At 47.4% G+C, this 21,233-nt stretch overlaps 1 protein-coding gene across 1 annotated transcript in view; it reads right to left on the bottom strand.

Moving 5' to 3' along the window:
- Positions 1-21,233, bottom strand: part of ACSF2 (acyl-CoA synthetase family member 2) — a 1,184,899-nt gene that overhangs the window by 782,991 nt on the left and 380,675 nt on the right. The window contains exons 3-4 of the mRNA XM_069654880.1: positions 18,553-18,681; positions 313-366 (exon numbers count right to left, since the gene is read on the bottom strand). Coding sequence (XP_069510981.1) covers positions 313-366; positions 18,553-18,681 — 183 coding nt within the window. The remainder of the gene's footprint in view (positions 1-312; positions 367-18,552; positions 18,682-21,233) is intronic.

The raw sequence follows: 21,233 nt of genomic DNA, 5'->3' as shown, positions 1-21,233 counted from the left end.
TTGTTCAGAAAATTCAATACCTTCAAAATGTATACACTGTTGCATGCCAACTACCGAGAGACAATACCTTATTTCACTTTGTCTATTTTATGTTAAATATGCCAGAAGTCAAAACCCATTATTGCACAAGCCAACTACCAAAAACATTAACAACAATATTACTTGAAATACGTACAACAGAAGATGTATATCTGAAGACAATAGCCACTACATTACATGTCCTATCATGCCTTCAATTCCAAGCCGTTTTATCCCTCCCAGCCTCTTCATTTCGCTGATAATATTTTTGCAAGGTTAAAAATATGAGATTACCTGTTTGAGCACATATTCCAGCTCCATGGCCTGGTAGGCAGGATTCACAGACACCTGCAAAAATTGAAAAAGTGAAAATTATTGCAAAAGTAGATCTGGCACAAGAGGAATCAACTCGTCGATGGTGAGGCAACAAGCATATGTAGAAGATGGCAACACAGTTACAATTAGTTAACAACAACTCTAGAATTAAGATGCTCAACATCAAGGGTCACAATACTGTGAGGTGAACTGCTATGCACAATACACTGCACCTAACGATCCAGCGGTTGATAATTATGGGCATGGTAGTAATACGAATGATTAACTATTCCCAATATGGCATGTACTCTCCTTTGGAAAAATGAAAGTCTAGGATAGCCCTATCAGGTTTCCACAAAATGCCTTTGAGTACATCAAACATTTCCTATGAGGCCGTATTAACACTCCCGGCAATCCTACCAGCATGCAGTAGTTATCCTGACGGCTCATTGACTGGAGAAGAGATACTCCCTAGCAAGGGTCATCCAATGAGGGTCAAAGGAAATTCACACCACCATAAGGATAATAGCTAAGGTGGTACAGGGGTGCGTGGCTTGGCGGCCATGCGGTAAGCGGCAGGGCTCCGGAGCTCCCTGATGATATGGATTCTAACTTTGACAAACTGGCAATAATTTCATTGCATACGCCGCAAAAATGCAACAGAAGGCAGCGTAAAGGTCCAGAGCAAGGCTGGGAAGAGCCTCTGGGATAACCGGAGCAGGGAACAAGCACAAGACTTGGGAAGATCCTGCTCACGGACAGCAAAATGGCGGATACACACAACGCGGCCCGCTAGAGGACATCTGTGCCGACTAGGCTCTGAGGGCAGCCAGACGGCAAACAAGCAAGCATCGGCTCGCTTGGTCAGGTCGGCCACTTCACAGGTTGCACCGAAGGGGCGTGCCCTGATCAGGAGAAGAGGAGACAAGACCTCGAGGAGCCGTGGAGAGCCGACTCCCCCTGAGGTTGCGGATGGCGCAGGAAGCAGGAGAGGGCCAGACTAAGTAAGTCCATGGACCCCGCAGCAACTGGGACCGAGGTGGGGGCCAGCACAGGACCCGAACACCGACCCGTGAGAACCGAGGAAGCGGGAGACCCCTCCCTGGTGCTGACGGCCCCTTGGGGTGTCACTGAGGCAGAGGCGAGGAGCGAGCTGCCACTATCTGGCGGACCCGCTGCCCCCCACGGGGGACAACGGCACATTGATGCGCACACCGAGGCGCCACCAGTAAGCACCAGCAGCTCCTCCTCCGAGGTGGAGGCCAGGCGTTGCCCTCCGGTCCTTGGTAGACACCGGGAGGAAGGCTCCACCCACTGACCGGGGCGAGATTGGAGGGCCTGCAGCAAGACACAGCGAATGCCAGCGGTTTCCCGCGGAAGGGAAGAAGAGCCAAGCACAAGGGCCGCAACACTGAGAGGGAGGTCGTGGACTGGAGTGGCCCAGATGGTTCGTTCAGACCCCAGCGAAGGTGAGTGGGGATCTGGCTGAGGGCAAACGAGGGGGACAGGGATCTGAGCTCAGCTGAAGGGGGGACACAGCGACAAAGAGAAAAGCAGCTACCAGAAGAATATTCCTACGAGGAAGGACGCAATCAACTCCGGCATTGTTCTGATCCAGACAGTGATCGAGGCCCACTGAGTTAAGCCCATAGCGGACCGACAGAGCGGTATAGCGTCCCCTGGCCGCATAGGGACTGCAAAGACGCTACTTGGAGGTGCTGGACATTTCCACCAACCAGCCCAGTGAGAAAGGAGTATGCCAATTAGCGAATCCCAGGTACATTTCACCACGTGCGAGACCGCAGTCGGCTCTGGCATTGCCTCAATACGAACATTGTCCAAGGCCCACCCGATCGGGCCCATAGCAGACCACTAGGGCAGCACAGTGCCCCCTGGCCCACACAGAACTATAGGGAACCCCCTGGGGCACTGGACACTACCACCAGCCCATGACAGGGTACACTGCGCTGGGCGCACTGGGGCACAGACCTGACCACAAGCACAACATGGGGCGATGCTGAGGGGCTAATCCGCACAAGACAGCGACAGCAAAGCCCATAGGGCCTCATTACGAGGAGGGAGGTAAGGGGTTAACGGTGCCTGTAAAGGTGCCGGAGCAGTTAACCCGTTACCGCCCCATTATGAGGTCCGCTCGCGAGACCCGCTCAGGAGGCCTGGTTTTACCAGACGTCCTTAGCAGGTCCCGTCTGTGGCACAGCATGCTAACAACAGGCCCGTCATTAACGGGCCCATTGTTAGCATGCTCCCCATTCCCATTGATCCCTATGGGGGCTCAAATGGGAATGGGGATGGACCGGGTCTGGGTTCCCAGAATGGGGAAATACCGGGCCCTCCAAGGTCGGAATGGCCCGGTATTTCCCCATTCAGGGAACTCGGACCCGGACCTGGGTTTGGGGGAAGCCAGGGCCTTGTTAAGGCTACCTCCAAACTCGTAATGAGACCCATAGTGTGGCAAAGGCACCCAACATGAGAGCTACCGGATGACCTGGCAAACGCCAAGTGAAGCTGGCCATCCCTACACAATTGCAGCCTTAACAATAGAACGAGTGCCCACACAAGGCTGAAAAGGTGCAGGCAACCGGAGAGCAGAGGAAATCAGCCATGGTTGAAGGAGAAGCGAATCCCTGAACCACAGCTGAGATAAGCACCTCTAACAAGTGATTATATAAGATAACCGACACGGGGGACGGCGCAATCCACTACTCCTCAGAGGTCAGCTGAAGAGTCGCTGCACTCCCCGGCACAGCACATAGAGGGCAAAAATATCCTCTGCACACATCCCCAAGCAGACGGCTGAGAAGGTGAACCAGGCCACGGTGGGACATAGCTACATACAAAGTGATCCCAATTGCCCCAGACATTCACAGGGGAGACCCCTTCAGACGCCATGTGGTAACGCCATCTGTGTTGAAGGGCAGCACACCTGGCGCTGCGAAGGGGACTGCATCTTGCATAACATCGCGAGGAGAGGAATGCCTGGCAAATCTAAAGGCAGCAGAGGCAAACAGACCAGCACCGAATACTTCACCAAGAAACAAGATAAAAGCCAACCCACCACGTCAGACATGAACTCAGGTACGACAAGCTCCGCACAGCAAGGAGAAGGCAGAGGTGATGGCCCTATACTTGAGGCTATAGCGGCCCTGAAGGCGTTCATGGAGAACAAGTTGGACGTGGTTATGGTGGACATGAACCTCCTTCGGCAGGATGTAAGGGCCCTGGTGGACCCAGTGGGCACGGCGGAACAAGTGCAGACCAACACGACAGATATTGCCTCCACACAGTCCCAGATGTCAGAAGTATTACAAAGGGTAAAGATCCTTGAGCATAGAGCAGAGGATGAAGAAGGAAGGGCTAGAAGGCAAAACCATTGTTTCGCGCCTTGAAACACTTGTGTATAGGTGTGTTATAAATGGCATATCATATATCATATCAATGTTCGGATTGTCAGACTGCCGGAAGGGGAGGAAGGCAGAGACGCTATTAACTATGTGGAAAACGTGCTGCTGTAGGAGATCGGGGCAGGAGCGCTGTCCCAAGGCTTTGCGGTGGAGAGAGCCCACAGAGCCTTCACTAGAAAACCTCGACCCGTAGCTCCTCTGAGGCCAATAATCACCAAGATCATGAACTATAGAGACCGGGAGAAAATATTGGCATTCTCAAGAGAAGGGGGCAGGGGATGATAACTAGGAACTCCTCAAGAATAACAATTTATCTGGACTATACGGCCCCGGTCCAGAGGCAGCAGGCATGCTTTGTCCTGACTAAGGGTCGTCTCAGCGCTGCGAATATACGTTACATACTGCTATACCCTGCCAAACTGAAGGTGCTACGAGAAGGCAGATCCTATTTCTTTGAAACGATGGAGGAGGCCCAAGAATGGATGGACCAACAGGGCATCCCTCAACTGCGAGCCAGGAATGGCAACAACAATGAGGACCAACCCCAATGACAACACGTGCGGACCTGGCACCCGAACACCGGAAAGGAAAGTCAAGACGGGACGATATGATTTAAGCCAGCTGTAACACAACTGAGGAGCCTCGAGCTGTAGTTCTGCCGCAGGAACCGACAGGACACAATACCGCAAGAGTTTTTGCAAGTTCAGATGCTCGTTCTAAGGCATCATGCTGCGACGGGCCTGCCCCACAAAGTGAGGTCAGCGCAAGAGAAGCAGTGGAGCCCGAGCGGGGGTGGTGGGGCTGGGCGTTTGTTTATGGTTCATGTTTTTGTTTAGACTAAGGCAAACTCCTGGGGAAGAAGAAACCCGACGGAGCAACAGAACACGAGAGGCCAGTTTTGAGGCATTCCGCTGCAGCAAGTGCACCCAGAGGGCGGCACAAGGAAAGTGGTGATGCCTGAGCAGGGGGAGGGTGGCTGGGAGTTTGTTAACAGTTAAAGTTAGTGTGTGGTTAGGTTGGTTGAGAGATGGCACGGGTGGTGGAGGAAGCACCAAGCAACATTGACAAAGCGCAAGAGGCAGGCTTACAGAGACATACCCTAACGAGAGCAGCCAAGGAACTGCAACGGGGGGCGCTCCCGCAAGGAACCCACCCAGACAAGAATAAACAGAGAAGAGAAGGGCCGAAACCACCCCAGGTGGGGTGGGAGGTCGACAAAGGACGAAACAAGAGAGCCAGCTGCCAGACATAGGACAGCACAAAGGCCTATGGGAACAAACAGGCCGCGTGACACAGCAACTAAATGGGCCAGGAAAAAGCCATCATAGCTACCTGCAACATCTGGCGACTGAATGCCTACGTCAAGAGGCTAAGGGTCTAGGACTGGCTGAACAGGGCGAAAGTTCAAATAGCAATGCTGCAGGAAAAGCAAACAAAGATTGCCAAGAAATGGGGAGGACAAATGTACAGCTCAACTTACTCGAATTACGCCAGGGGAGTGCTGACGTGGATTGCCCCAGGAGTACTCTTCTAGCTCATAAGACAAGAAAGGGACTTGGAAGGCAGAATGGTAACCGTACATGGAATGTTGGAGAACAAAGAGGTGTGCCTGATAAACATGTATGCCCCCAATCATGATGCGACAAGTTCTTCGGGACAATGGCACTTAGGCTGGCCCCATATAGGGAAGCGCCATTCATCTGGGCAGGCGACTTCAACTGCACAATGAACCTGCAGGTGGACAGATCTGACGTCAAGCAAAGACAGACAGCACCACCGTTCAGAGGTCTGCAGAAGATTCTAGACCGGCTGGAACTGGAAGACGTCTGGGGGAAGGTACACGCTGACACCAGGTGATACACACACTATAGTGCTCCACATGGCACATACACCAGAATAGACTACTTATTCACGGGCAGGGAGACTTGGGGATTTCACGGGTATACACATCAAGGCACGGACACTATCTGACCATGAACAGCTGGGTAGCATCATGGGCATACACATACAGGGCAGCCCCCATACCCACATGACGACAGAGGGCGGAGGCGCTGATGGATGGTGATTGTATGGTGATTTCCAAGAGCACATCAGATATACAATAGATGACTATTTCGACCATAATGCTGGGAGCTTAGACAGCATGAAATGCTCTGGGAAGCCTTCAAGGCAGTGGTAAGGGGTGCAGCGATAGGGAAGGCAGAAGGACTCAGAGGAGGCATATTGGCAGCGGTGGGCGAAATAGAAAGGGAGATAGAACGTGTGGAGACACGAGCGGGTAAGAATGGAGAGGAAACGGGGGACCTCACCACATTAAGGCTGCAGTGCTGTGCCATTTGGGAGAAATTGGCGAGACTGGTTTATGGGAAGCACATACAGAGGCTGCACCTGGAAGGGGATAAGCCCAGTAGACTCTTGGCCTGGTTCACCAGGCAAGAAAGCAGACAACCCCATAAATGCAATTAAAGATGAGCAAGGGGAGGAAGTGAGGACTCAGGAGGGGATAAATGAGATATTCTCCCGATTATATCAAAGGTTGTACTCCCGGAACCAAGAGGCAGAGGCGGGAGACCTAACCGATGCCCTGGAGGAGATTTATCTTCCCAAGCTAACGGAGGAGCAAGCGCAGACACTAGAAGCACCGCTCGCGGTGGAGGAGTTGACAGCCATAATAGCCGATCTTCCAACAGGCAAGTCCCCGGGACCGGATGGGTTGCCCGGGGAATTTTACAAGAAATACAAAGACAGCCTGGCCCCGCGATTGCTAGAAATGTATGAGGAGGTGTATGAGAGGGGACAGTTACCGCAGAGCCTGTCGGATTCAGTCATAACACCTATATTAAAACCAGGGAAACTGCCCCTTGAGTGTGGTTCCTACAGACCGATCTCCCTAATAAAACAGGTCTCCAAAATCCTGACTGCAGGCTTGTCGAATCGGCTCAAGCGAGTCATACCTGAGCTAGTACACCCGGAGCAAACGGGATATGTACCGGGGATGAACACAACATGGAATCTGCGTAGACTCACCACGTAGTAGACAGCACAAACCAGAGACATGGAGAATGCGCAGTGGCGTCACTTGATGCTATAAAGGCATTTGATTCCGTTAATTGGAACTGGCACCTGAGCGTGCTTGCCCATTTTGGGATAGGGGAGGGTTGCCTTCGCTAGATAAAACTCCTTTACAGGGATCCGAGGGCGAGAGTAAAAACAGACGGACACATCTCAGAGGGGTGGAAAATCGGTAAGGGTACAAAGCAGGGATGCCCACTATCCCAGATACTATATATATTGGCCCTGGAACCATTCGCGGTTTTCCTCAGGGCTGAGTACAAGGACGCCGGAATAGAGATAGACTGGGTGGTCCACCAACTTTTGATATACGCAGACCACATACTCCTTTATGTCGAGAACCCGAGGGAACACTTGCCAGACTTACTAGAATCCCTGGGTGCCTTCGCCAGACTGTCAGGAATCACTATTAATAAGGAGAAATCTTTGTTGTTCCCCCTAGCGGGCATGAAACTAGATACCCCTGACCAGTTGCCTAACCTAGGACTCACATGGACGCCAGTCACCTGCCGTTACTTAGGAGTGGACATATATCACAATACTGCAATGACACACACAGCTAACGCACACAACTAACAGACAGGCGGCCCTAGACAAAATAGGGAAAGCAATGAAGTTCCAGAAGACACTCCCATTGGGGATGATAGGGAGAGTGGCTTTATTGAAGATGATGGTGCTACCCCGGCTACTATAATATTTCACGAATATCCCATACAACATCCCTGGGTCCTTTTTTAAACGACTCCACACAATGGCAAGGGAATTCCTGTGGGGCGGGGGAAGGAACAGAATAGCGTTCAACACTTTACAAAGGGATTATGAATGAGGGTGGAGGGGGGGGGGGTCAGGCTGCCAGACTTTGAACGTTATTAATTGGCGGAACAACTCCAGTTTGTGGTACGGCAGCTGGCAGATGACACATCCATAGACACATTGCTTTTTCAACCGGCAATACAACATATTTGAGGGAGCTCTTATAGATAGACGAAGCCTTAACCAAACCACTCCCCAACATGGTCAAACTGGGCATTACCCTATGGAGGACAGCATGGAAAACTCAAGGGATACGAGACCCCTGCTCTAGGCAGATTCCCCTTGCGGGATTAGTTGATACCCGCACGGTGTCCCAAACAACATATCATGCACAGTGGGAAGACAAGGGAGTGGCCCAGATTGGAGACTTAAGGAGGGACCGACAATGGGTGGACTTCCAAACCCTAATGGAAGAGCAGGGCATACATAGAAGACATTTATTATTGCATAACAGAATGGTCGAGAAGATCAATAAGAGATGGAAGAAGTTGCCTGAGGGAGAAGAGAACGAGAAGGAGGGAGTGGAACGTGTGGTATGATGTGTCGGAAGGAGGACACACAGTATCCAGACTCTATGAACAGCTCCTCCACAACAATAATGGGAGGTAGCTGTAAGCGTGAGCTAGATGGGAGGAAGAACTCCAAAAAACTTTCAGAGATGAGGAATGGTGCAGGATACTCCTTGTGTATAGGCGAGTTACAAATGCCATATCATATACGCAAAGAAGGTCTCCAAGAATGCAAGATGTAAGCAAATGCAGCTCTACCTCATACCAAGGGAAACCTCACGCCCAAGAGAATGTCCCCTCCCTAATGGGGAAGCAAACAAACCCGTAGCTTCCGCGCTGTGCAGCAGGGAATGCGGATATACTACACATGTTCTGGTCCTGCCCGGGGATAAATAACATTTGGGACACTGTTAAAGACAGGGCGGAGGCAGGAGGGATGTAAATGCAGGTGTGGTCCCCAGAGTCATATCCGTTGGGGTTGTTCCCGAAGGGCAGCAAGCAGAGGACTCATACAGCAAAAATGAAAGATTTAATGTGCATACTGGGGAAGCGCTGCATCGCAATGGCATGGAACACAAGCACGGGCCATCAATAGAACTGTGGTGAGCTGTTCTGAAGAAATGGACTATCGCAGAAACGTCAGTGTGGACCGGAGCGATGCAGAGGGGGAGGGAGAAAGTGGGGCCAAGATACTTGTATGGGACTCCCTCATACAGGACCTGTTCAGAGGCATGGAAGGGCACGGTACAACAGACCCCGTGGGGCCAGAGGAAGACTGAACTGCCGGCAGCAAAAGTGGGAGAGGGACTCTTTGTGGGGAGGGATGTCAGAGGCAATGAGCAAGTTGGATGAGTCCTGATTCAGGGGATACGGGCAATAAGAGGCAGAACATTGTGGACAGACATGGAGGAAGCAAAGCCAGCGCGCCACGAGGAAAGATGACGCAGTGTGGAATCTGACATATAGTGCCAGTTTTAGTGAGATGTTTGTTGATGTTGGTTGTTATGTGTTGTAAACAAAAAATAATTAATCACCTGAATTCGATTCATACCAGATCATCTGCTTCCAAGAAACTTGGCTTTCAAACACCCCAATCTGTGATGGCTTCCTAGCGTTTCTCAACCCAGCCCCATCAAGATCAAAAGGAAGACCCACATCTGGTCTACTAACGCTAATCAAGATCGACCCCGCATGGTCTATACTACAAGCCACAAAAATCAACCCATGGATACAAAACACAGTCATTGTTACGCTCACCTGGCTCCCACAGAGGCGTTGATCTGAACTGGACAGCTGCGGTCTCCACCAATGTGACGCGTAGGGCCGAGATGACGGACTGGACTGGCCCACCTAGCTTCGTTTGCTTGGCCCGTAGGAATATTCTTCTGATGGTTTGAAAAGATGAGCTCTCCATCCTGCATTGAGCGCAGGGGCGCGTTGATAACCAGTTGCTTCACTGGCTCGAAGGAATGGGTGAGTTCCAGAACAATATTGACTCCGAAAAGTATGTAGCTCGTAAGAGTTCACATGTCTGCCTTTCACTCTTGTCCGATTCCTTGCAGTTTGCAGCTTGACCCCAGCAAAGAGTTCCTCGTGGTAGCTGACGAAGTCCAGGTAAGGATCTGTCTTATCCAACACAGTTCAATAAAATAAGGCCAGAATGTAACCTGTTGCTTGCTCCCTTATTCAGGTGTGGAGAGAAAATATGAAGTCCGGGGAATAATGCCTCCGGCGGTAAAATTAGGTAAGTCTATTGTGGTGAGAAGAATTCCCCTTGTTTGTCCCTTTGTCTCACCTTGTAGTCCTTTTGTTCCCCTTAGGCGAGGATGCAATGGAGACTGCGCCGACCCGTGAAGAGGAATAGTACCCCCGGCGGTAAATCAGGTAAGTCTATGGGGGTAGTTACTATTGCCTCTGTTCATTCCCTTGGCTCACTCTTGCTGTTCTTGTGTTCCCCTTAGTTGCCGGAGTGCGGCGGGAACGTGCAGATGGATGCGGTGGATCGTGAGTATGCTGCAAAGGCCGGTGAGTTCAGTGCGGCGCTGCAGCAGGTGAGGCGGCACGCGTAAAATACTTCTTTCTTCCAGCTCGAAGGCACGGTGGATCCGGAATTCAGGTAAGGATCGAAGGTATTGTTCTTATTCTAACCTTTTCTCCTTCTGTTCCTCCCTTTTTCTAGGAGTTGCAGACTCAAGGCGGGCGTGGCAGAAGACTGGATGCAGGCTTGCAGACACGGTGAGCGTTGCGAAGCGTGTGCTGCTCTTCGGGCGTGGTTTAAATAGCCTCCAAAGTAGTCCCAGGTAAGTATTCCTCCCCAGCCCCACCCGAGTAAAAAATAGTCCCTAGGTAAAATAGTCCCTTCCAAGCCTCATTTGGCTTGGAGCTCTTGCAGCATGGTCTGCATCAGGTAAGCTTGCAGCATGGTCTGCATCAGGTAAGTTCTACTCTATGAGCCTGGTGCCTATGGCGCCAGGAATGACTCTCCATATAAGCCTGGCGCCATAGGCGTCAGGACCGCACCCAAACAGCCACTAGCAGGGGTTTTTGGGCTTGCTCAAAATAACTTGATGCCTGCTTCCGGAGTTGCTGGACCTGGTCTGGTTCCCCGGGGGTAGGCATCATGACAGTCATAAAAATAAATGGAGGCTCAAACTCTAACTCCTCTAAGCAGCACAATGAAAGAAAATTTCAATTTTGAACCTGTACTGGAACCCTGCTGCGATCAATGACTAAGCTTTCCTAGATGGTGTCTTCCTAACATTAGACAATCTTATCCTTAAGTATCCAAGAATTGAATTCATACTATGCGGCGATATAAATCTACATCTATGGCATACAGACAGACAACCTATCCCTAATGGAAAACTAACAACTCAAGCCAAAAAATGGGTAAAAGAAACCAACATCCGAAACCTTCTAATTATTGATTACCCAATGGACAGCGCAAACAAGCCACTACCCACTTGGTCATGAGGCAAATCGTCCGCCATAATTGATTACATCTACCTCTCGAAAGACCTGAGAACCACAGAAGAAACAGCAAGTATAATCAGAACGACCAAGAGCGACCACAACCAGCTAGTGATACATGGGCAAAAAGTCTGCACAGCTGGCAGAAAGCTTTGCATGACTGAACAAGCAACAGTCTTGCTCACAAGACATTTCGCACAAACCACTCTACCGGACGACCAGAAACGTAACCATCAATGGCTACTTCAACCGTACTACAAACCAGCAAGCCAGCAAATCATGAAACCCCACCGACACCACTACAAGAAGGAGCTTACTGAAAGGAAAAGGGTGCTGAGAAACACTGTGCGACAATTAAAGAAAACCAAAGACAAGGACTTGTTCAACAAAATAAAAACGGCCAAACAAAATTACAACAACTGGACCAAAACGCACCAAATGACTGTACTACAAGCAGATGCAGAGGCAATTCTAGAAACATATAAAACACAGAGCCTCCGAGAACTATGGAATCTGCTGAATAACAACTCAGTACATCAACAAAAAATGACAGGAAATGTGTCGGAACAACAATGGATCCAACACTACACAAATATCTACAAAGCCCGGCCTACAGAAACCAAAACAAATAACCTAACACAAAACGCAAAGTGCAAAGTGGACAGTAACCTGCAACCACCAAGACGTCCTAGACATGATACAAAAACTTAACATATCCCATGCTCCAGGCCCCGACGGGACTTCAAATGCAATGATCAAAAAAAAATCCACACTCATGGGCCAACCTCTTGAGTAACCTCATCGCACTCCTCAACAAGCTAAACCAGATACCGTCGTCATGGAAAACTGCTACCATTGTGCCCATCCATAAACAAGGACTGAGAGACGATCTGGCAAACTTCCTCCCAATTGCGTTACTTGATCCCCTTGGGAAGTTGTTCGCATCGATCCTCCTAAAAAAATTCATTCAGTGGGCAAACGAGACACAATGTTTTTCTGCAAGACAAACTGGCTTCACCCCAAACGTGGGCACTAATATAAACCTACTTCTCCTAAATTTGATTAAACACGAAGCAATCCATCACAAAACAAGAATCCTGCTGGCCTTTATAGATCTCCACATGGCCTTCAATGGAATATCTCGGCAAAAACTTTGGAACAAACTTGAAAAATGGAAATGTCCCATCGACATCTTGGGACCAATCAGACAACTTTACTCAAATACATCGATAACAATAAGACTCACAAAAGAAGGTCACACAACACCAAAAATACCAGCTGAAAATGGATTAAAGCAAGGATGCCATCTATACAACTTTTTTACTGCAGACATTGACTCATCTACAACCGGACGCCCTCAACCCTCCTAAGCTAAACTCAATACCAGTTAAAATCATGCCATATGCGGATGACATCATTCTCCTGGATAAGAAACCTTCAGGCCTACAAGACAGTCTTTCTCAGCTAAACCACTACATGAATGTCAATGAACTTACTATCAATACTAAGAAGACAAAAATCATGCAACTGACCAAAACGATCAAAAACAATGAAAAACAACTAAAACTTAACTTAAACGGAAAACAGCTTGAAGAAGTTACAACATTCAAACACTAAGGAATTAATATTAATCAATCTAAACTGGAAAAAGAATGGACAGCGAAACTTGAACAAAAGATCCAATCCCTTGCAAGACAAAGATGTATGATCCATCGAAAGTATGGCGAATTTTCATTCAAACCTATAAAAACATATTACAAACAAAAAGTGATTCAGACAATAGTTTATGGCACAGAAGCTATGCTAAACGCAACAGACTATGGCTGGACAAAATTAGAAGCCTCCTTCTTGCGCAAAACCCTTCATTTTCCACCCTCCTTCCCTATGCCCAGAATCAGACATGAAATAGCAATACAGTCCATCAGCTCAATTGTCTTATGGAAACAACTAGATTTATACCGCAAGCTACTCTCGGATGAGAAAACTCCAGCAATCCAAATTCTAAGGGCTCATGAAGGTACAATGAACAACACAATCCTCAATAAGTGGAAAGACAATCTTGAACAATTTATGAAAGTAGAAGAAATTTTGCATGAAATGCTTACTCTACGTCCACAACATGCAAAAATAAAAATAATGAGAAATGATTGGATAAAAACCATCGAAGAAAAAACAAAATACAGCTTGAATATTCAATGCAACACAGATATCAGATCCATTAATGAACTGCCAGCCTGCTTGACCATCTTTCCTGATGCCAAAATCTGAAAATCTGAATGAATATATATAATACCAACGCGCTCTTTCCTGGCCAAAACTAGACAAATTTCACTAACAGAAAATTTCTGCCGCTTCTCGCCAACAAGGATCACAACAAAAAGTCAGTCAAAGTTCTCACACAAGTCATGGATGAAAACTGATGAATATCACAAAGAAATGCACAAGACAGAACAGTATTTCATCAACATAGTTCATAAGTCTATTCTAGAGTTTCATAAAATCAAGAATCAAATCACATGGTCGGGGGAGAACAGCCTGACACATAGGGTCAGCTCATCAGATCACTAGGGGAGCTGCTCAAAATGATTAATCCCAACACCAGCCAGTGACGATGACTTTTTCTGTACATTCCAGTACGATAGCTCAGCAGGTTAAGCACACGTTGGTGAGATCCATGTATATGTGCAGGTCACAGACTCAAACATCGGTCGGGCCCACTCAGCCTTTCATGGCCAATAAAGTAGCACCAACTTCAGTTAGGTAATAATAATTGTATATGAAATATGTTTTATGTACAGCGCTATACTACACACCAAACTGTTATTATTAAAGGAAGACAGATAAAGGAAAATACTCACTAGAGTGCTACAGGGATGGTGCACTGGGGTCCTTATTTAATCTCTTGATTACTAGGGGCAATCTTCATTAGTCAAGATTAACTGTCTCAACATCTTCACTAATGTGAGAGAATGTCTGCACTCATCTCCAAACACAAGCTAGTATCCCCAGGATGCTATTCCTAAAATGAATTTGATGGAGATAATTCTCTTACCCAATTATGTATGTGTTTATAATTTTTATATAGCACAAACTAGGCAAACAAGTAAGTATTATCAGACAGTTGTATACACATTTCAGTGAAGACATCATTTTACTTTCACCAATAAACATGATTAACAACATTTAGAATCAAAGATATTTCCTGCACTAACAATACAATTGATCTGCCTCACTTATAAAACGGTCATAAAAACTAGTGCAGTGATACCAATTCTTTAAACAAAAGCAATATTTCATGTCTATGCAATTAATTGAACACTTGTTTTCACAGCCATGATTTCAGTAATTTACAAAATTTCATGTACTCAGATGTCAATCTTTGTTCCTTTGAATGTTAATTCCAGTGCTTTGCTGCTGCTGTTCCTGAGAATGATCAATTCAGGGTACTTGTCCTTTTAAATTTAGGCACTTAATACCTTAGCACTTCACGGTTCCTCAATCCTCTCTCTCCTCCATTGATTTTCAGCTTTTCTGCTAGAGAAGTGGGAATCTTAGAATAAATAGCTCCATGTGTTATACAGAGGAATTTAAAAACAATCCTCTGATCAATAGGCAACCAATGTAGACGTTTCAAAATTGCTGTTACATGATCATATCTCCTCGCCTTTACAATCGTCCGGGCTGCAGCATAAAATACTGTCTTCAGTGGGGTCAATACAATTTGTGGCAAACCCTTTAACAAAGCATTGTCAAAGTCAATGCGTGACATCGCCAGTGATTGCATTGCGCAAGAAGAAAAAAAATGAGCTTCTAGAACAAATGGTTTTACTAATTTTAATTTAAAGAGATGAAACTTTGCATTTTCACCAAATTGTTGCTAAATTGCACAAAGGAAAGTTTTGAATCTAGTGTAAATCCTAACAGTTCACCTTTTCCTTGAACTCCACGTCTTGCCTTTCAATCACCATCCACTCTCCAAACCATTCTTCGATTTGAGGATTTGGTGTTTTTGCAGGTTGTAACTTCAAGAAATGTGCAGCCATCCATTCACCAATCTCCTTGAAGCATTTACACAGCTGCCCAAACTGCTGCTTTTGAAGACATCTTAATATAGAGCTGCGTATCATCAGCATACTGATGTGTTTGCTGGCTATTGTCTCCTAATGGTTCCATTTTTAGGTTAAACAAAATGGGTGATAAAATCAAGCCATGTGGTACACCATATAGAACGTTTCCGGTGTCTGATGTTTCCTGTCCAATAATTACTGTTTGCAAACAGTTGGTACGCAAAGATTGAAACCATTCAAAGACCTTTCCTCTTATTCCCATTCGATATTGAAGACTCTCCAAAAAACTGTATGATCAATGGTGTTGAACGCCACTGATGGGCCTAATAACACCCGTGAGCATTCTTTATCATTGTCTATCATTTGCAAGGCATCATCTGTTATAGCATTTCTGTTTTCGATACTGCATCCTTCTGTAAAACCCGACTGGTACGATGGAAAATTATTCTGTGTTTTTATCCAATCCTTGAGGTGAGATGCCACTATTTTCTCTAACAATTTTCCCAAAAACGGGAGTAACAGGCTGACAGTTTGAAAACTGGTCTGGATCCAAATTCAGATTTTTCAAAAATGAGAGGATATGTCCTATTTTTTAGACAATCAGGGAAACAACCTTGTCCCAAATTCACCCCTTTTTGCCAGGTCATCAAAATGCACCCACAACCCCATTTAATCAGGATATTACACACGCCGGTCCCTTTTCCTTGTCAGCCCCCTCACTAATGTGAAAGCATACCCCAGCAGCCAGAACTTGCTGTCATAGCCAAGAAAAAAAAGACCAAATCACTGCAGAAAAAATAAACACACAATTTATTTTACAGTGATACCAGATGTAAGTATCAAAATTATGGTAGCCTGGCAAACATGTGCAGACAATAGTCCTTCCCAGAACATGGCTCACAGCCTCCTCCTATTCTTCAGTGATATTGAGAAATTCTCATGGAAGTTTAGGCCCCCCTGCTACCAACCCCCTAGTTGAGGTTCCCAGAATTAACAGGGCAAAGACATTTGCCCCTAAAATAAGATTGCTCTATGGTGGATCCAAACCATCTGCTCAAAGCGGCAGAGGAAGGGAGACTTCCTTGTCTAGCTGCTCTGACCATCACCAAGAGTGAATTTCTTCTCTTGAAAGATGCCACCTTTTCCAAATAAATAAGTTCTGGCTTACGAACATCTAGTGCGTACAATTGAAATTTTTTCTCCAAAGTTAGATGAGGAGAAAATGCTGCAAGGCAAAGTTCCTAATTGAAGTAATAGGTAGATAACAACTTTGGTTAAAAAAAAAAGGACTGATCTGTGTGCAGGACTAATTAATTTGGGTAATTTGCAAAAATGGGTGAGAAGAGAAAATTGACTGAATGGAAAGCAGCGGTTACAGAAATCAAGAACCTGACCTTGCAGGATATACACTTTTAAGGGGATTTCTCCAATGGCTTAAATGGCTCAGTCTGAAAGGCCTTGCCAATGTTTTGAAGTAGCCAAGAGAAAGGTTCCTGCATGATTCACGAAAGGCCTGAATGGCCACCCACTTGACCCACAAGCTAGATATTTATAGTCCCAACATGAATACTTCATGAAAAAATTGCAATTAAAATTCATCCCACAACAAGGGTGAACATTTTTCCAGTGTCGTAAATTAGACTGCAGTGCAGACCTGAATCACTACTGCCAGTTCCTTTTACAAACTTTGGACGCACCCCGGCCTTAACGGTGCATAGGTAGTGTTGCTGCTGAAGGCTTCTGTTTCACGTTCAAGAACTCAGCCTCAAGATTACTTAATGAAGTATCCTAACTCCCATATAAAAGTTTTCTTTTAATGACTAGGCTTAACCAATTCCCTTATTATGACCTTGTAGGGGGCTCGTAGACATCGCCTGAAAAATCAGAGAACTTGTTGATCGGGTGTTCTGATGTGATAAAATCGAGTCTCTGAGTTATATTTTGACCTTTTGTCCAAAGGTAGGGGAAGAACGTCTGCAGATTTTAAGTAAATGTGTCCACTGTAGCGCTATCCACGTAGCGCTATCCACTGCAGCGCTATCATGAACACATAACTATTTGGGGTAGATGCTTCATGCGTAATGTTCCCGCATTGAAAGTTGCACTTTATCATTTATAGAACGTGTTTAGTAAAGCTGGAAGGTAGAAATAGTGTCTAGAATGATCTTAGTAATTAGTATGTGTTAAGGTGCATAATTATATTTCAATATGATATATAAAATTGTATGTAAAGGTTTTATGAACTTCATTGCGATTGTCTGTTATTTGTATTAATCTGTAATCTGTCCAAATGTGTATTGTATAAAAGGGTGTGAAAAGCTTTTTGCTACAGCATGCCATAAAAATAAAAGGTTAACAAAGGAGGATGAACAGTCTTTTACTAGACTGCTCTATATCGTGTGTCATTAATGATCTAAAACCTAGAAAGAAATTCTCTATATTTAATATTTTCATAAGCAAGTAGTCATATGATCAAAAAAGGAAATCTTGTGTTTTTACCGACCTGTGTAGGACTAAAGGCATAGGCGCTGAGCATGCAAAAGATGCCTTGGACAGCAAAGTCCTCAAAGGCATTGCATCAGGGAAAGGCCAACAGTGCCCGTGGCAGCGGAGAATGGCGCTGACAGTGATTGATGTTCAGGTGTTTTGCCGGGACAATCTACTGTCAGCTGCTTGGAATGCAGTTCTTTCCCTATGGGCAGTCATAACTTTGCCCTTCCCTTAACACTTGCGCATGACCGGTAAAACCTTACTGTCCCAATGTGACAGCACAGTGCCCGGTCATATATTAACCACTTTCCGCACATCTGTATGCAGGGGAGGATCTGGGCAGGAACAAGACAGAGCTGCGCTCCAGCAAAAGGGGCCTTACTATCAAGCGTGCATTGCATGCTCAGCAGGAATTCACATTTGATTTACTATTACAGATATGTTTGATGAATTGGGGGGGTCAGTTTTATGTTCCCAAAATGCACTTTGTTTTTATGCAAAGCAGCCACCATCCTATATTCAGGGCACCCATATTATTCAGCCCTACACTCAGTCCCGGCGACGCCACACATAATCCACCCCACCCCCCACTGTGCATGCAAAGATAGGAGAGGGTGGCGTGGGAGTTCCCCCAGTACATTTTGTCAATTTCCAGCACTGCCGACACGTGCTTTGCTTATCTTCGCACTAAGTCACTTTTTTCATAACCAAAGCAGTATTGATAAGGAAAAGATACGTGTGTTGCAGAGGCCTAAGTAATATTGTGACGTATCCAGGGCTTGCGTTTGTTATTGCATTGTGTTGGGTTTCACTGTGATGTACAAAACCTGGGCGGGTCACCTGCTGATACAACTCATGCCAATGTCATTCTCTTACCAGAATGATGCCAGCTTGGGCTGTCGCAAACTGCATCAGGACCCACTCGTAGCTGTTCGGTCCCCACATCCCTAGCCGATCACCCGGCTTGAAGCCCAGGGCCAGGAGCCCAGACGCTAAATCGCACACCTACGGAAGAAAGACAGAATAATTAACTTTATTTAATGTAAACACACTAGACATTATGCACCACACAGAGAGGAGAGACATCCAGCACCAGGCACTGTTAAGCGAGAAAAAGAAACAGCAATGACATTTCTCACAGAGTTACAGCCACCAATGGGTGCTACACAAGCGCGCACAGAGCCAAGAGAAAGACAGCCCGCATTGCACACACAGGCACGCACACATACAAGAGAGGGCAGCCAGCATTGCACACACATACAGGCACGCACACATACAAGAGGAGGACAGCCAGCATTGCACACACATACAGGCACGCACACATACAAGAGGAGGACAGCCAGCATTGCACACACAGGCACGCACACATACAAGAGAGGGCAGCCAGCATTGCACACACATACAGGCACGCACACATACAAGAGGAGGACAGCCACCAATGGATGCTACACAAGCGCGCACAGAGCCAAGAGAAAGACAGCCCGCATTGCACACACAGGCACGCACACATACAAGAGAGGGCAGCCAGCATTGCACACACATACAGGCACGCACACATACAAGAGGAGGACAGCCAGCATTGCACACACATACAGGCACGCACACATACAAGAGGAGGACAGCCAGCATTGCACACACATACAGGCACGCACACATACAAGAGAAGGACAGCCAGCATTGCACACACAGGCACGCACACATACAAGAGAAGGACAGCCAGCATTGCACACACAGGCACGCACACATACAAGAGAAGGACAGCCCGCATCGCACACACAGGCACGCACACATACAAGAGGAGGACAGCCAGCATTGCACACACAGGCACGCACACATACAAGAGAAGGACAGCCCGCATTGCACACACAGGCACGCACACATACAAGAGGAGGACAGCCAGCATTGCACACACATACAGGCACGCACACATACAAGAGGAGGACAGCCAGCATTGCACACACATACAGGCACGCACACATACAAGAGGAGGACAGCCAGCATTGCACACACAGGCACGCACACATACAAGAGAAGGACAGCCAGCATTGCACACACAGGCACGCACACATACAAGAGAAGGACAGCCAGCATTGCACACAATGGCACGCACACATACAAGAGAAGGACAGCCCGCATTGCACACACAGGCACGCACAAATACAAGAGGAGGACAGCCAGCATTGCACACACATACAGGCACGCACACATACAAGAGGAGGACAGCCAGCATTGCACACACAGGCACGCACACATACAAGAGGAGGACAGCCAGCATTGCACACACATACAGGCACGCACACATACAAGAGAAGGACAGCCCGCATTGCACACACAGGCACGCACAAATACAAGAGGAGGACAGCCAGCATTGCACACACATACAGGCACGCACACATACAAGAGGAGGACAGCCAGCATTGCACACACAGGCACGCACACATACAAGAGGAGGACAGCCAGCATTGCACACACATACAGGCACGCACACATACAAGAGAAGGACAGCCAGCATTGCACACACAGGCACGCACACATACAAGAGGAGGACAGCCAGCATTGCACACACATACAGGCACGCACACATACAAGAGAAGGACAGCCAGCATTGCACACACAGGCACGCACACATACAAGAGAAGGACAGCCAGCATTGCACACACAGGCACGCACACATACAAGAGAAGGACAGCCCGCATTGCACACACAGGCACGCACACATACAAGAGGAGGACAGCCAGCATTGCACACACAGGCACGCACACATACAAGAGAAGGACAGCCCGCATTGCACACACAGGCACGCACACATACAAGAGGAGGACAGCCAGCATTGCACACACATACAGGCACGCACACATACAAGAGGAGGACAGCCAGCATTGCACACACATACAGGCACGCACACATACAAGAGGAGGACAGCCAGCATTGCACACACAGGCACGCACACATACAAGAGAAGGACAGCCAGCATTGCACACACAGGCACGCACACATACAAGAGAAGGACAGCCAGCATTGCACACAATGGCACGCACACATACAAGAGAAGGACAGCCCGCATTGCACACACAGGCACGCACAAATACAAGAGGAGGACAGCCAGCATTGCACACACATACAGGCACGCACACATACAAGAGGAGGACAGCCAGCATTGCACACACAGGCACGCACACATACAAGAGAGGGCAGCCAGCATTGCACACACATACAGGCACGCACACATACAAGAGGAGGACAGCCAGCATTGCACACACAGGCACGCACACATACAAGAGAGGGCAGCCAGCATTGCACACACATGCACGCACACATACAAGAGAGGGCAGCCAGCATTGCACACACATGCACGCACACATACAAGAGAGGGCAGCCAGCATTGCACACACAGGCACACACACATACAAGAGAAGGACAGCCAGCATTGCACACACATACAGGCACGCACACATACAAGAGAAGGACAGCCAGCATTGCACACACAGGCACGCATACATACAAGAGAAGGACAGCCAGCATTGCACACACAGGCACGCACACATACAAGAGAAGGA

The sequence above is a fragment of the Ambystoma mexicanum genome, chromosome 3q (genome assembly GCF_040938575.1).
Source record: "Ambystoma mexicanum isolate Mex_15411 chromosome 3q, UKY_AmexF1_1, whole genome shotgun sequence".
NCBI classification, from domain to species: Eukaryota; Metazoa; Chordata; class Amphibia; order Caudata; family Ambystomatidae; genus Ambystoma; species Ambystoma mexicanum.
Note: the sequence above shows the minus strand (reverse complement) of the source record. Positions and strands in the feature narration are given on the sequence as shown.